At 40.1% G+C, this 14526-nt stretch overlaps 1 protein-coding gene across 6 annotated transcripts in view; it reads right to left on the bottom strand.

Moving 5' to 3' along the window:
* The window catches only part of EML6 (EMAP like 6), a 275933-nt gene that overhangs the window by 103471 nt on the left and 157936 nt on the right, over positions 1-14526 (bottom strand). For all 6 annotated transcript variants that reach the window (XM_045446068.1, XM_045446062.1, XM_045446064.1 and 3 more), the window contains exons 8-13: positions 13785-13986; positions 11064-11201; positions 9075-9331; positions 6897-7109; positions 2426-2593; positions 1235-1341 (exon numbers count right to left, since the gene is read on the bottom strand). In XM_045446068.1, coding sequence (XP_045302024.1) covers positions 1235-1341; positions 2426-2593; positions 6897-7109; positions 9075-9331; positions 11064-11201; positions 13785-13986 — 1085 coding nt within the window. The remainder of the gene's footprint in view (positions 1-1234; positions 1342-2425; positions 2594-6896; positions 7110-9074; positions 9332-11063; positions 11202-13784; positions 13987-14526) is intronic.

Here is a 14526-nt window from a genome sequence, read left to right as displayed (position 1 = left end):
GAAATTGTGTAACTTTTCTACTAGCGATAATTTCGGACTGGAGAGATCATATGTATTGTATTTGGGTTTTAACTTCAATTAAATGGATAACGGTATACGGAAGTTGAGAGAGAAACCAGGACGCTAGTTATCTTGAAAACTACCATGGCTTTAAAGCTACCAATTCTGTAAAGAAAACATGCTTTAGGGGCGCCTGGGTGGCGCAGTCGGTTAAGCGTCCGACTTCAGCCAGGTCACGATCTCGCGGTCTGTGAGTTCGAGCCCCGCGTCGGGCTCTGGGCTGATGGCTCAGAGCCTGGAGCCTGTTTCCGATTCTGTGTCTCCCTCTCTCTCTGCCCCTCCCCCGTTCATGCTCTGTCTCTCTCTGTCCCAAAAATAAATAAAATGTCGAAAAAAAAATTAAAAAAAAAAAAAAAGAAAACATGCTTTAAATTTTTATTATTTATTTATTTATTTATATTTAGAGAGAGAGTGTGTGCGTGAATGAGGGAGGGGCAGAGTAAGAGGGAGAGCGAGAGAATCCCAAGCAGGCTCCACACCGTCAGTGCACAGAGCCCTACATAGGGCTCGAACTCATGAACCATGTGATTATGACCTGGGCCAAAACCAAGAGTTGGATGCCTAACCAACTGAGCCACCCAGGCACCCCAGAAAACATATGCTTTCAGATCTGCTAAGAAAATTAAGAATCCTTTAGCTTGCTTGCACATTTTTCTGCAAAAAAATATTTTAAGTTTTAGGCGCTCGAAAGGCAGAAAACTCTGTCATGGGTTCAATTTAAAAATTTGGTACTACTTTCCACTAAAAAAAATTTTTTTTTTTTTTTTTCAACGTTTATTTATTTTTGGGACAGAGAGAGGCAGAGCATGAACGGGGGAGGGGCAGAGAGAGAGGGAGACACAGAATCGGAAACAGGCTCCAAGCTCTGAGCCATCAGCCCAGAGCCTGACGCGGGGCTCGAACTCACGGACCGTGAGATCGTGACCTGGCTGAAGTCGGACGCTTAACCGACTGCGCCACCCAGGCGCCCCTAAAAAATTTTTTTTAATAATGTGAATGGGTAAATGCCTTATTTTCAATCTGTGCTTAAAGACAAGAAGTAGGTAATTTTCCTTATTCTTGTCTGGATTCTCTTCTGCTCAAGTACCAGCCATTTTTAGTGCAACATCCAAATCCAGTGAGATCGACATTCTGGGCTGTAAGGCATTTGTTAGGAGGCCCTCTGCTTACTGACCTGGCGATCATAATTGATTTGAGTTTCTTGCTCAATATCAGAGTCCAACTCTGGCACATCAGATAAATCCGAATCAGACTCTTCACTGTAAGAATCAGTGCCACCTTCTGCAGAAACACAACCCGTGAGAAACAAGCAAAAGTTCTGAGACCCAAAATAGCTTATACATTTATTTAAAATATTTTCTTTCTTCTAGCAAAGTAAATTAAAAAAAAATCAATATAGCTTAGTTTTCCTTTGATGTAGGTTCTTAAAACGTCTCCCCACCCCCCCCCCCCCCCCCCCACCATCCCTTCCATCTTTTGGTTAAGTTCAGCACATCATCTCACCCCTTACAGTAGCATTAACAGACCTGGGCAATTCTCCCCCACCCCTCCCCAGCAGACAGAACTCATTGCCACACTTCTGTAACAAATCTTTGTGTTTTAAATCTTGCTTTGAAAAGGGCCAAAAAGAGAGAGGGAGGGAGGGAGGGAGGGAGGGAGAGAGAGAGAGAGAGAGAATGAAAGAGAAAGGACGAAACAGAGAGAGAGAGAGAGAAAGAAAAGGCAAGGCCAGGGGAACGTTTTACCAAAATGAAGGCTGAAATAAAGGGAAATCTAACCACTTAGTTCTTAGCCTTTGCCACATCTACCAAGTGGCAGTAATTGCCAGGGTCAAAACCCCTGCAGAAACTGTCCCAATGAAAACATTTCCTCACATGGTTTCAAATTTTATTACCTGATTACTCCTGCTGGCATGACAGTAAATTAAAAGACTACACATCCAGTGAACTGGAAGACTTCAGTCCCAACTGTGGACCATTCTTTGAACTTCACTCTGGAGCCAACTCCTAAGGTCACTCTGTCCCTCTGTCCCCCTGCAGCCTGAGTAGACCCACCACAGTTATAGTTGTCCTAAGGAGGCTGAGGTAGATTTGTTCCTGACATTCTCAAAGGCTAATTCTGCATGTAAACCTTTGATCTTCAACTGGCATCTGGTATAAACAAAATCTTTTGAAGGAAATTAACCAACTAATTCACATATAACTCAAAAGTTTTGTTTTTACTTTTAATTTTACATTTTATTATAGGGATGAATTTTTCAAAACTTGCTTTAACTCTTTATGTCCAGGAGAGATGTTAGAACATTCTTTGAAATTTTTATTGCCAAAAAAAAAAAAAAAGCTTGAAAAATTATAATTGGTTTTACCCTGGGGTGCAGTTTCCAGCAGACCGTTGCTGACACCTTCTGGAATAAATCTCCACTGGAAAACTGAGTGGTCAGCCCCTCCTGTGCTCAATACCCACTGAAAGTCATGGGACCAGCGGACATTTGTGACATGTGCAGAATGGCCCACATACTTTCTAAATTTGGCTCCTGAAAAGATATTTTGAAGAGATTAGTAATGCAAAAAATACAATTCATTGATTAAAATATTACATTCTGATTCATGCTGAAAAGTGAAATCTTTAAATACATTAGAAAATATAATTTTCAGTATTATGTATCTTAACAAGCAAAGCCTCCAAAAATTATCTCAATTATTCCAGTATGGATTAAGCTAAAAATGGCCTTAAAATTTAAGTCCTGCAGCTGAAGACACATCTGAACCTTTTCCAGATAATGCCTACTGCTTCACTGATTCTGCAACTAAAATGCTTAAGAATGATTATCTTACACATTCTTATTTAAATACAAGATAAGGCAGGTGGTCCTTTGCAATAGGGAAACAGAGAATCATTCTGTGGGGAAAAAAAAACAGTCAAATTACTGTTCAGGGTCATGTGGATGTAGAGCTGGTAAACACCATCCCCAAGGTCATGAATGCAGAAGAAAAGCTATTTGCACTTATGGTTGTAGCTGAACTACTGCAGTAAAGTATCCAGTATGTAGTTGGTACACAGCAGCATGAAGGAAGTCAGGGAAGTAAGCAGGGTCCATGCTATCGTGTGGAGGCCTCATACTCCAAAGGCTACGGGAGATTTCAGGGGCCAGCAATCCTCCTTCAGAAATCATTCTACCTATTGCAGGCCCTCTAATGGAGCCTCTTTAATGGGGGAGAAAGCCACCTGTTCAACTAAAACATGTTTAAAATTCAAATACCCATTGGAGAGGTAATGACTTAAAGTTATATGAAGGTGGGTTGCCTGGGTGGCTCAGTCGATAAAGTGTCCAACTTCAGCCCAGGTCATGATCTCACAGCTTGTGAGTTCGAGCCCTGAGTCAGGCTCTGTGCTGACAGCTCAGAGCCTGGAGCCTGCTTTGGATTCTGTGTCTCCCTCTCTCTGCCTCTCCCTCCCTCCCTCTCTCTCTCTCTCTCTCAAAAATAAATAAACATTAAAAAATATTAAAAAAATAAAGTTATATGAAGGTGAAAATGGCCATGCTATTTAAAACATACCACCAAGCTGCCCGATATGAGTGCTCCTACTACTGTTTGCTTTTGTTTCCTTCATAGCCTTTCTCACCACATGTGTTTACATTTTGTTTATTGACCGTGTCCCCTCAGTAGAACAAAAGCTCCATGAGGGCAGGGATTTGTGCTTGTTTTACTCACTGATGTATCTCCAGCCTCTAGAATAGCACGTAACAAGTATTTATTGAATACATGAAAACCACATCCATCTCTTCCCAGGCTTTCCTTAAGACAGTGTCACTTTTTAAGGCCTCTCTTTATTCTCTGAACCACAGGGAAGGCTCTTATCTCTCTGCTGGTCCTCTCTCCTACGGCTTTACGTACTGTCAATATGCCCTCAATTGCTGAACATTCATTTTTCAGCTCTCAATTCTCCCTGGACTGCAGATGGCCTGTGTGCCACGTCTACTTGGATATCTAACAGGCACCTCAAACTTATCATGGACAGCACAGACCAAGGAGTGCCCCTTACCCTTCTCTCTTATCCCCATGTCTGTCTGTCTGTCTGTCTCTCTCTCTCTCTCTCTCTCACACACACACACACACACACCTTTTTCCTTGCTCATTTTCCCATCTTCATAAGTGGTGTCATCATCCACCCCCACTGCTCACACCCAAAACTCATTCTTGGCTCTTTGCCTCTATTCCCACATCCAAATCCATCAGCAATACCTTCAGCTCTACCTTGACACTGTTTCCTAACCTCATGCACCTGTATTGACATCTGTTCCTAATACCTTTGTCCAAGCCACAAAATCTCTCACCTGGACTTAGGTGAAAATCTCTCTACTTGGAGCCTTCACTTCCCTAATTCATCCCACATGCTATCAAAGTGGTCTTTTAACAACTTACATGGGTCATGTCACTCCTCCATTTTAAATCTTCAATAGTTTCCTACCACACTTAAAAGAAGACCCAAATTTTTCACAATGGCTACAAGGCCTTTGTGACATAGTCCCCACTGCCCTCTGCAGCCTCTGAGTACACAATGCTCCCCTCATTCACCATGCTGTGGCCACCTTGACCTTTCTGTTTCTGTACTGCCTCAAGCTCATTTAAGCTCTACTGGAGGCCAATGCTTTTTCCTTCAAGGCCCAGACCTTATGCAACTCATGTCTTACAACATCCAGGACATTTTTCTTGGGAGTTCTTCAAGGAATGTGTGTGTGTGTGTGTGTGTGTGTGTGTGTGTGTGTGTGTGTGTGTGTCTGTGCATGTGCATGTTTGTGTGAAGGATTAATGGGGCAGCAGCACAGAGGTAAAACAGGAGATCCTCAGTCTTGAGCCTTCCTTTGGAGAAGGGGTGGTAAGACACGGCAAATGTCAATGAGCTAGGCTTTGGATTTTTACCTCATGGAAGTGTCTGTGCGATGATGGTTAAACAGAATGTAGTCTAAGCGACACCAGGGAAAATGATCAGGATTGATACTAGTTATATGAAAAGATTTGAAAACTGTCAAAACGAAATGAGAAAAATTGGTTTGACCATGTAAAAATAATAACCATTGTAGTCATTTTCATTAACTGCAGAACATTTACGTCTCAATACTATGCAGCAGAATCCTATACACAAGTAATTGTAAATGTGTCAATGAACTTGGTTGAGAGTTTGATTTAATCACAGAGAACTATAATATTTGCTCAGTCTCTACACTTCTCATGGTCACTAGCCCCTTCTCATATTTGGCTGTTTACAGGTTCAAAAGTTGGGGTACTACCCACCACTGATACCCTGGGCTACAGGGAGACAAGAGCCACCAATTGTCACCATTCCCTTCAACAATCCCCCTTTAGAAACTTCCCTGCCAGTAGTTCTGGCACAGAAAGGCCACAAAAGCCTGAATGGCTCTGAGACGAATTGCAAGACTTATAAACCACTTGCCATGAAGAGTAGAACAAGTAAATTTGCTATGAGAATACGAATAGTTCCACAGATTGCTGAGGTGGGTTTTATTATTCCCATGATACCATCACTCAGCAGTCAACCTCCCCTTACTCTGCAGGTGTCTCCTGGGTTCCATCATCCTCAGGGTCAGTTTACCCATCAGGGGGTCTTGTTTGGACAGGCAGCACTATTCATCGCCTCCCACCCCCCTTCCCCCATTCTTATCAATACATTCAGGATCTCCATTTCTAGACCCAAATCCACTCTACAAGGCTTGGGAATACGCAGGAAATAACAATTCTGGGTGAGTTACCTTCTTTCCTAGTCTTCACATGTGAGGCCAACAGTATTGTTTCTGGCCTCAGGGATGTATGTTTCTTCTCAGTTCCCAGACCGGTTGCCTAACTCACGTTCTGCAAGTACATTACTCAATCCAACAGGACACACCCTATTACTCAAAAAGCCCGTTAGGGAGAGGAGAGTGTGAATTAGGCACGGGAGGTAATTTTGTGCCTCAAGCATTTTAAACTGATGGCCATGCTGTCAAGCGTAAATGATGGTTTGCTGTGCATTTTATGTTCAATTCTCTACCATAACTGTTGCTGCTTCAAAACTGCCAGTTAGCCGAAAATGACTTTCTGATTACATTTTTCCATCCCTTCCCTTTCTTAATTTAAAAATTGTTCAAGTGAATGAATTTTCAAGCAATAACACGTTCCTGATGATTACTTTCCAAACATCTGATTTTCAGGGTGCTAGTGGGGAGTCTCAGAAAAGCCTGTGTATGGGCTTTGTCTAAACTTTTTAAGGAAGAAGAAGACAGGGTCATTACATGGTTAACTCAGTCACATTCCACAAAGTCTAAAGGTGCAACAAAAATTAAAGCGACAACATTTTAACAACAGTAAGACAAAACAACAAAATGTGAGAGGAGGAAGAGTTCTTTTGAATCAATCTTCACTCTCAAAAATTTCACCAGTTATGTAAATTGGGTTTGCAAAATAAGCACTACAACAAGCAGTCCATGAATTGTGTTATCACCAGAGTATTCACTTTTAGATTTTATCTAAAAAGATTTTGCTTTGCTTTCCATGTATAAGCACAATTAGCAGTGAAGCCTAAGAGAATTTTAATTACAATATTTTAATGTAATATGTGATTTAAATTATGAGTATTTATTCACATAAATAAAAACAAAACAAACTATGATTTGGTTAAAATGTAAAACATGAAGCTTATGAATTACAAACTGGTTAGTAATAACTGTGAACAAATTCTGCCTTAAATTAGTAATTTTAGAATATCAAATAGTCTGGTTTACACTGTGTATACCTTCTAGATTAAATATTTATTCAATGAAATATCTCTTTTGGCCTTACCTTTCTTGAGACAAGGAAATTTAAACAATTTAACCAGTCCAAAATCATCTCCAGACACCAGCACTGAGCTGTTGTAATTTGCATCCACCGAATTGATGTCAGTGACATCGGTGTATTTAGGCCAAATTCCACTCACTTCGGGGCCTTTCACACATGTCCAGGAGGCCCAGGGAATCCCTTTGATTTCTTCTTTACTTGTTAAAGGCTTCCCAGCTGAAAATAATCAATACATGGCAACATAATCTTACATTTAAATAAAAAGCATATTCTAATTTGTTTTATTCCTTTTCCATATAGAGGTCTATATGGAGGGTTTTTTAAAAAAAAAAAAAACTTCCATAAATCAAGGAAACTGTAGATTCTAATCTCTTTACCAAATTTGTGATTTTTTTTTTTCTTCCAGCAGGGTTTAAAGAAAGTGTATGATCAAAACTCAGATACGGAGATAAGAAAGAAAATGATCACTGTACTCAATGTAATATCTGAAACTACTATACAGCTGGTATGCTTTGATTATTGAAAGTCATATTGACTTTTATGCAATCGTATGTTATCACATTTAGTCACCAACATTTTGCCTGATTTCTAAGAAGTTTATTCTGGACTTCTACCTTTCATAATTCAAGGAATCATAGAAGTGATTTTTTAAAATTTAGGCTCAAAAAATTAGTATAAAAAGTTAATGGATTTTAAATTTAAAAGCATTAGACAATGAAAACTGTAAGTGGTTGGGGAAAATAGCCTTGACAGTGTGCTAGATATGTTCTCAAATGTGTGGCAACTCCCGGCTTGTACCAAAAGCAGGTGAGGGATGTCCCCAGAGGGCATGCGAAGGCAGAACCACACTGATACAGAAATGCTTGGGAAAATGTCCAGCCATACACAGTTTTAAAATTCAAAATCAAGACAATTTAGTGTGCCACCTCAGAGTTTCTTCTTCAAAAATAAATATTTTCAAATAAAGAATCATCTGTGAGAGTAGGTGCTCTTATGCGTTACTGGTGCACTGCCAAACTGGCATGCAGAAATTCTGGACTGGAACAGCATGACATAAAAATTCATTAAGATGACCATAAAATGAGAGAGTTGACAGAACATAGTCCTTGACCCAGCATTCCCCCTTTGGAGAATATCGTCCAAGGAAGTGACTCAGAAGAGAAAATCCCACCTGTACCAAGATATTTCGAGATGCACGGTCTGTACCAGCAAAGAAACAGGAAATAAGCCTGAATGCTCACTAACGGGAGAATGAGGTAGCAAATTGTGATATTATCACTGAGAGGATTTTACTTTGTTATTGCAGGTGAGAAATGTGTATTCCTTAATTTTTCACATACAGAAAATACATATGAAATAATTTCAAGCAAAGAAAGTAGACACACAGAAATATGTTCCTAGTAATGGTGTGCTAATGATTTGACAGGGCAGAGAACTCTAAAAAGCTGAAGTTACATTAGGTGGTGTATATTATTTTACATACAAATTAATTATTCAATAAAAATTTTAAGATGAAATATAATTACTTGAGGACAAGATTCATGTTAAATATTATAATTTTCCACTTACATTAAAAAAATCATAAGTCACAGATTACAATACAGAAATTTGTCTTTTATTTCTACCATTTTAGTATTACAAACTAAATGTTACTGAATGTTATCGAAGTCTGATGAATCTCTTCTAAAAGAGACAGCAGAGGTCACAAATAGAAATTGTGTTTTTTAAATCCTAATTAGCATATTTCACCAAATAATACCTTAAGGGCTTCCAATTATGAAGAACACAGATTTTGGAATAAAATCATCATAGTAAATAAGGACTGTGATCCTCAAATATTTAGCATTTTTTTTTTTAGTATTTTTCTAGGCTATTTTTCCTTTCACTTATCTTTAGGCATTCTTTTAATTTCTAAGTATATATCTTTTGCCCATTATAACCATTTCAAGTATTTATGTCCAGTCTGCGCCTCATGTTTTCATGATCTCTTTCACTGTGCAGTATTTTTAAAAATTTTACCATGTCCCAATTTAGTTATCTTTTCTTTGGGAGTGTGAGATTTGGGGGGTCGTGTTTCTGAAAACATTCCTTGCCCTGAGGTCATGATGACATTCTCATACATTTGCTAACTCTGGTTGGAAGTTTTGATTTTCACCACCATCCAGGGCCTGCGTGACTCACATGGCATCTTGTAGAACAGGCGTTCTCCCGCGCCGTCATTGGTCTGCAAGTATTTGCTATCCAAAGACCAGTCAATGTGTGTGATGAAACTAAGCGACTTGCTGCATTCTCCAATTTTCTTATACCGCTGGGCAACGGCATACACATCCACTGGGCCATCATTGGATCCCACCGCGAGGTAAGAGCCATCTGGAGAAAATTTCATTTCATGAATGACTTCTTTTCGATCTTTGATATGAACCACTTCTGTCATATCTCTATAAGAATAAAAACCAGCAATAAAAAGTGATAAGCAGCAAATCTAGAAATAGGAACCCCAAGCCATGTTTTAAAATTTGTATGTCAGAGAAAAAAATGTTTCAAAAGAGAGAGAACACGTGTAAGAATTAAAGGAATAACTTTTGGGGAAAAATATAAAACTATTTACTTAGTTTCTGGCCAATTTAGGCAAAATTAACCAACATTTTAAATACTCTCTGGGCTTCCAAAGTAAAAACAAAACAAAACAAAAATTAATGAAATGCATATTTGCTTTCATGTTTAATTGTTATTTTCCCCTAAAACTTTGTGCTTCAAAAATTTGGGGTTTGTAAAATTGTTTTCAAAACATGCCCTGGAGAAAGGTAAATGTCCGCCAAGGGTAGCATAAACATCAACCATCTTTTTTATACTTTAAGATCAAGTAACCAGTGGCTGTGAAGCTTGATGCTTACTGTTGCAAAAAAGAGCAAGTCCAAAAAGCATAAGAGGAAAATTTCTTTTTAAATATTAAATTCTTATGTCATTATTTAATTGTTACCAGGAAAGGTCAACAATGCGTACGTCATGTCACTGGAATATTTTGTATCCTTTCCGATCAGGTTCTGGTAAGAAATGCTGCCTGCATTTGAAAGCTGCCACCACGAGACAGAATTGTGGCTAGCAGTCTCCTAGGCCAGCACCGAAGACTTCACCCACTGCCAACAAAATCAGTGCATAAATGATGGCAAATATGTGCTTCTGTGTGGTAATTCCCCTCACCAGCTATCACTTATTAATAGCAATATATTATATAATATAATGTTTACTCTAATGTCATCAAATAGGTTTTTTGGATTTTTGTTTGTTTTGGCTTGGGAAATCCATCAAAAAGAAAAGAAAATCTGGTAACTGGCCATATTTCCATACCATCACTAAGCAGAGAAAGAAAACGTTGCCCATCAACCCAGCATTAAGTTATGTGTGGTTGGTAAGGAGAATTTAGTGTAATAAACGGTGCCAAGATCATTTTTCAAACCTATATAGAATTTTCTATGTGCAAAACATGCAGCATCTAATTTACAGCTGCATTTTCTTTCTGTAATCACAAATTGTAGAAGCCATAAAAAACAACCAGTGTTATTTAGAGAAATTACAAGTGTGGGTCATAATTTTTGTCCAGTAAATATAGCGTGTTAATAAATATGAAATATTCCATTTCATTTTTCATTATAGGTGGAAGAAATTTTGACTCAAGCTCACCTCTAAAAATCTGGCACTGCTAGAGACTGCTTTCTCATTTCTTTCTCTTTTCTTGGCTTCCTATAAGCCCAAACCCCCTTGGGACCAGATGAGCTTAGGAGTTCATTATTCAGTGGATTTTAGAAAGGTTCATATACAATATATTATGTAATACCCTCCACAGGAGCTAGGGCAACACCCCGTATTAAAAACATTAATATTTTTGTAGCGAATCACATTATAGAGAATTATTCCTACTAGGAGATTAATAGGCAATAAACAGTCTCAGATCAGTTCATTGGGTCAAGACGTGCTGTCAAAGAAGTTGCCAAAGAATGGTGGATTTTCAGAGTGTTTGGATTTGGGAATTACAGATTGGTGACTGAATCTAGAATGTTCCTACTTGAAAGAATAAATGCATTTCTCCTAAAGTCCAGGCATACATTGTGACCAGGAGAACTAGTTTAACACAAGAGCATTTCTGATATCATTTTCCCTAGCAGCACGTGCCTGACTCGGAGAACAATGAAAGAGCCGTCCTTCATGCCCAGGGCCAGCTGAGATCCATCCGGGCTGAAGGCCACACTGCGAACTGCTTCCTCCATGTTACAGCGGGCGATCAAGGCATGGTCAGCCAGGCTCCATAGCCTAAGCACAAGGACAAAGTAAAAACAAAACCAGTTTCTCAGCCATCAGCCAGCCCTAGGCTGGAAGACTGTTCACCACTCTGATGATGATGACAACACAGGACGCACTAATTTCATACTAGTGTCCTTCCTCACGGCATGTCTGGCAATCTAAGAAGGTGTTTCGATTATCATTGGGTCATTTGCACCATTTGAAATCCCCAGCAAGAACTCTAAGACCAGAAAACCATTTCCAAAGATTTTGAGATTAATCAAATAAGGACATTTTAAACACTACTTCACACAACATCTTGCTATTCTCTTTGGAAATTAAACATTGTTCTTTATTTATACCAAGAATTGTTAATAACATTTAGAGAAAAAGAAGTACTACTAGGTGTTATTATTGTTAGTTTGTTTAAAATAATATGAGTGTCCTTCTAATAACTGTGTTATTTAAGTGCAGATATATGGAAACACACATTACATTTATTGGCCTCCCTGGCAAGAAAGAGTATCTGTCTACAGTCACCTGCTGTCATGCTTCACAAGGCCTCTGGGTGTCCCAATGCAGATAGATCCACTCGCCCTGGTTGAGGCAGATACTTTAATTCCCCCCCCCCCCCCCCTGCTGATGGGCACAGCTACTGCTGGAGAAATGGAGGTCAAGGGGCACGTGCCCCTAACACAGTTTGCAGCAGCTCCTGGAACACCTAACCCAGGCACCTCAGACTGAGTGAACGTGGACTAGGTATTTGAAGATGCAAATAAGCATTTAAATGTCAGTTGTGATTGGGTAACTGACCTCTATCTGTTAGTACTCTTAAGACAGGCTTCTCTTAACATACAAACATTAGTATCTGCCAGAGGGGACAGAGAATCTCGAGTTCCGCCATAGGGAAGCAAGAATAAGTCACATGTGGTGCGGTTTCTCTAAATGCATTCTGCCATAAGGACGGACGGGGGCATGCTCCTTAAAATGGAGAGTTGCACAGTGAAGAGCTTACTGATCCCTTAGGCAGCCTGCACTGTTCAGCCTAAAGCTCATGGTAGTCTTTCAATACCTCGTCCATTATTCATAATCTCATGCTGCTTTTAGCCTTGTACTATTTTAAGCAATGTAAGATTTGCTTTACTAGCATGCAGAAACCATCACTCCCCAGTAGACTGTACCATCCTATAAAGTCACTAAGCTGATCTTGCTCAAGAAATTAGGAGTCAGACCCTTCTTAAACTTCAATACTCAGTGTAAAATAACATTTGTCATTTGAGCCAAATTAATGGTTAAGAGGAATAAGACAAATTCTGACAGCCAGGGCTCCTTGGAGATGTTTGCAATTTTGAGACTCAACTAATGTGTCGAAATACAAAAGCAAAGACTTTCTTGAAATCATTTCTACCTGGATAAATATAAATCGAGTATCTCAGGTGTTTGAGTAAGTTGGTGGTACGATTTTGCCTGTTCGGGGAAAGCTCAGAGTAAAGGAAGGAAAAGGAAGAGAAGAGGAGGAAGTTGGGTAAAGAGAAACTTAAGCCAAATAAACATTGATGCCACATGGAGACACACTGTGTTTTCACTGATCTTTAGATTGATGGGGCTTCAGGGCCTGGTAAAGATCACAAAATGGATTTACTTTTAAAATTATACCTCAGTAATGAGCACACCGTGTCTTGATCAGATTCACAGACATACAGAGTAAGGGTAAGGGAGAAGCAGGAACCTGCTTCTAGTCTACAAAATTCTAATTTAGCTACTAGAGCCCAGAAGCAGTAATCAATCAACAAACTGATGGACCAGCCTCTCCCTCCCACTGGCATACACTCTTTCTGGCCTGCTTGTCATTGGGCACATTTAAAGGTCAGCAGTAAGTACAAAAATATTGAAATCAGTGTAACAAACTTCATCACACACTTCTAAACCCTGTGTTCAGTCCTTGAACAGTCACAAGGACATCAGAGGTGTCCTCGTATTGCTCATTTTATGCAATGCTGTGCTCTCAAAGAATAACAAATGATCCACAGCAAGAATCCTTGAGGCCCTAATAAAATTGCCTATTTTCTCAGGAACCAGCACTTTCCTTTGATTTGAGGACAATGTCCAAAATTCCATTCGAGAATTTGCAAAGAAAGAACTGTTTACTCACATACTGAAGGCAGCTCTGAAAATCAGAACTTAAGTTCTTTTGAAGACGAGTTCATGAATTCACCAGTGGAGATAAAGGTAGGAGAAAACGCAAATGCCGTGTGCAGCCCCCTGCAGAGATGACCCAGCATATGAGGGGCAAATATGATCTTAGCACAGATGAATGCGCTGAGCTCTCATCTTTGATTGAAAGAGAACTGGGAGCCTATCTAACCAGGAGCAGTGTATTTTCACTCACTCAGAGCACTTTCACGACTTAAGATACAGCCAGAGAAAGGCGGCAACAACAAAATGCTAAGAAGCCAAGTGTGGTTGGGCTCAGTGTCTCAACGTTCTGTTTGGAACACGTGTGGTTCTACACTGTGGTTTATCCGTCTCTTGCGTAACAAGCAAATTTGGGCACAGTAACTGTGTTGTCCCAAGGCAGTCAGTGCATGACGACCACCAATGCCAAGGCCTCACCTGACAGAGCGATCGTCACTTCCTGTCACAGCCAGGGGCTTCTTGGGGTGCAGGGCCAGAGCCCAGAGCTCCCCCTCACAGTGGCCTTGCAGGATCAGCATTGGCTTGTCTCGTTCGCGCACAATCACTTCAAATATCTCACTGTCCTGGGTCCCTGCTAGGAGGCGGTCTGCTTTCCAGCACACACTCCGGATGGAGAGGCCTGAGGGAAACAAGCAATTAAATAAAATGAAAGCGTGTATTCACACCATTGACGAAGAAAGGAAAACACCTACATGTCCTTTCACCAGGATAGCATCTGATGTAACACATCTTTAAAAACTCCTGAAGGATGGGGCGCCTGGGTGGCACAGTCGGTTAAGCGTCCGACTTCAGCCAGGTCACAATCTCGCGGTCTGTGAGTTCGAGCCCCGCGTCAGGCTCTGGGCTGATGGCTCAGAGCCTGGAGCCTGCTTCCGATTCTGTGTCTCCCTCTCTCTCTGACCCTCCCCCGTTCATGCTCTGTCTCTCTCTGTCTCAAAAATAAATAAAAACGTTAAAAAAAACAAAACAAAAAAAAAAAAAAAAAACAAAAAAAACTCCTGAAGGAGAAACACCAACACCACACACCATCCTGTATTATTTACCATTTCCTTACACCTCACCATCTGGATTTTACACATGAGTAGTCACTCTTTCCCGTCTGACTTAGAATAACCATGTGTTTTTACATCAGGATGCATGTGAAATACTACATCTTAAA

This window comes from Leopardus geoffroyi, chromosome A3 (genome assembly GCF_018350155.1).
Source record: "Leopardus geoffroyi isolate Oge1 chromosome A3, O.geoffroyi_Oge1_pat1.0, whole genome shotgun sequence".
NCBI lineage: Eukaryota > Metazoa > Chordata > Mammalia > Carnivora > Felidae > Leopardus > Leopardus geoffroyi.
This window is presented reverse-complemented; position numbering and strand designations above follow the sequence as displayed.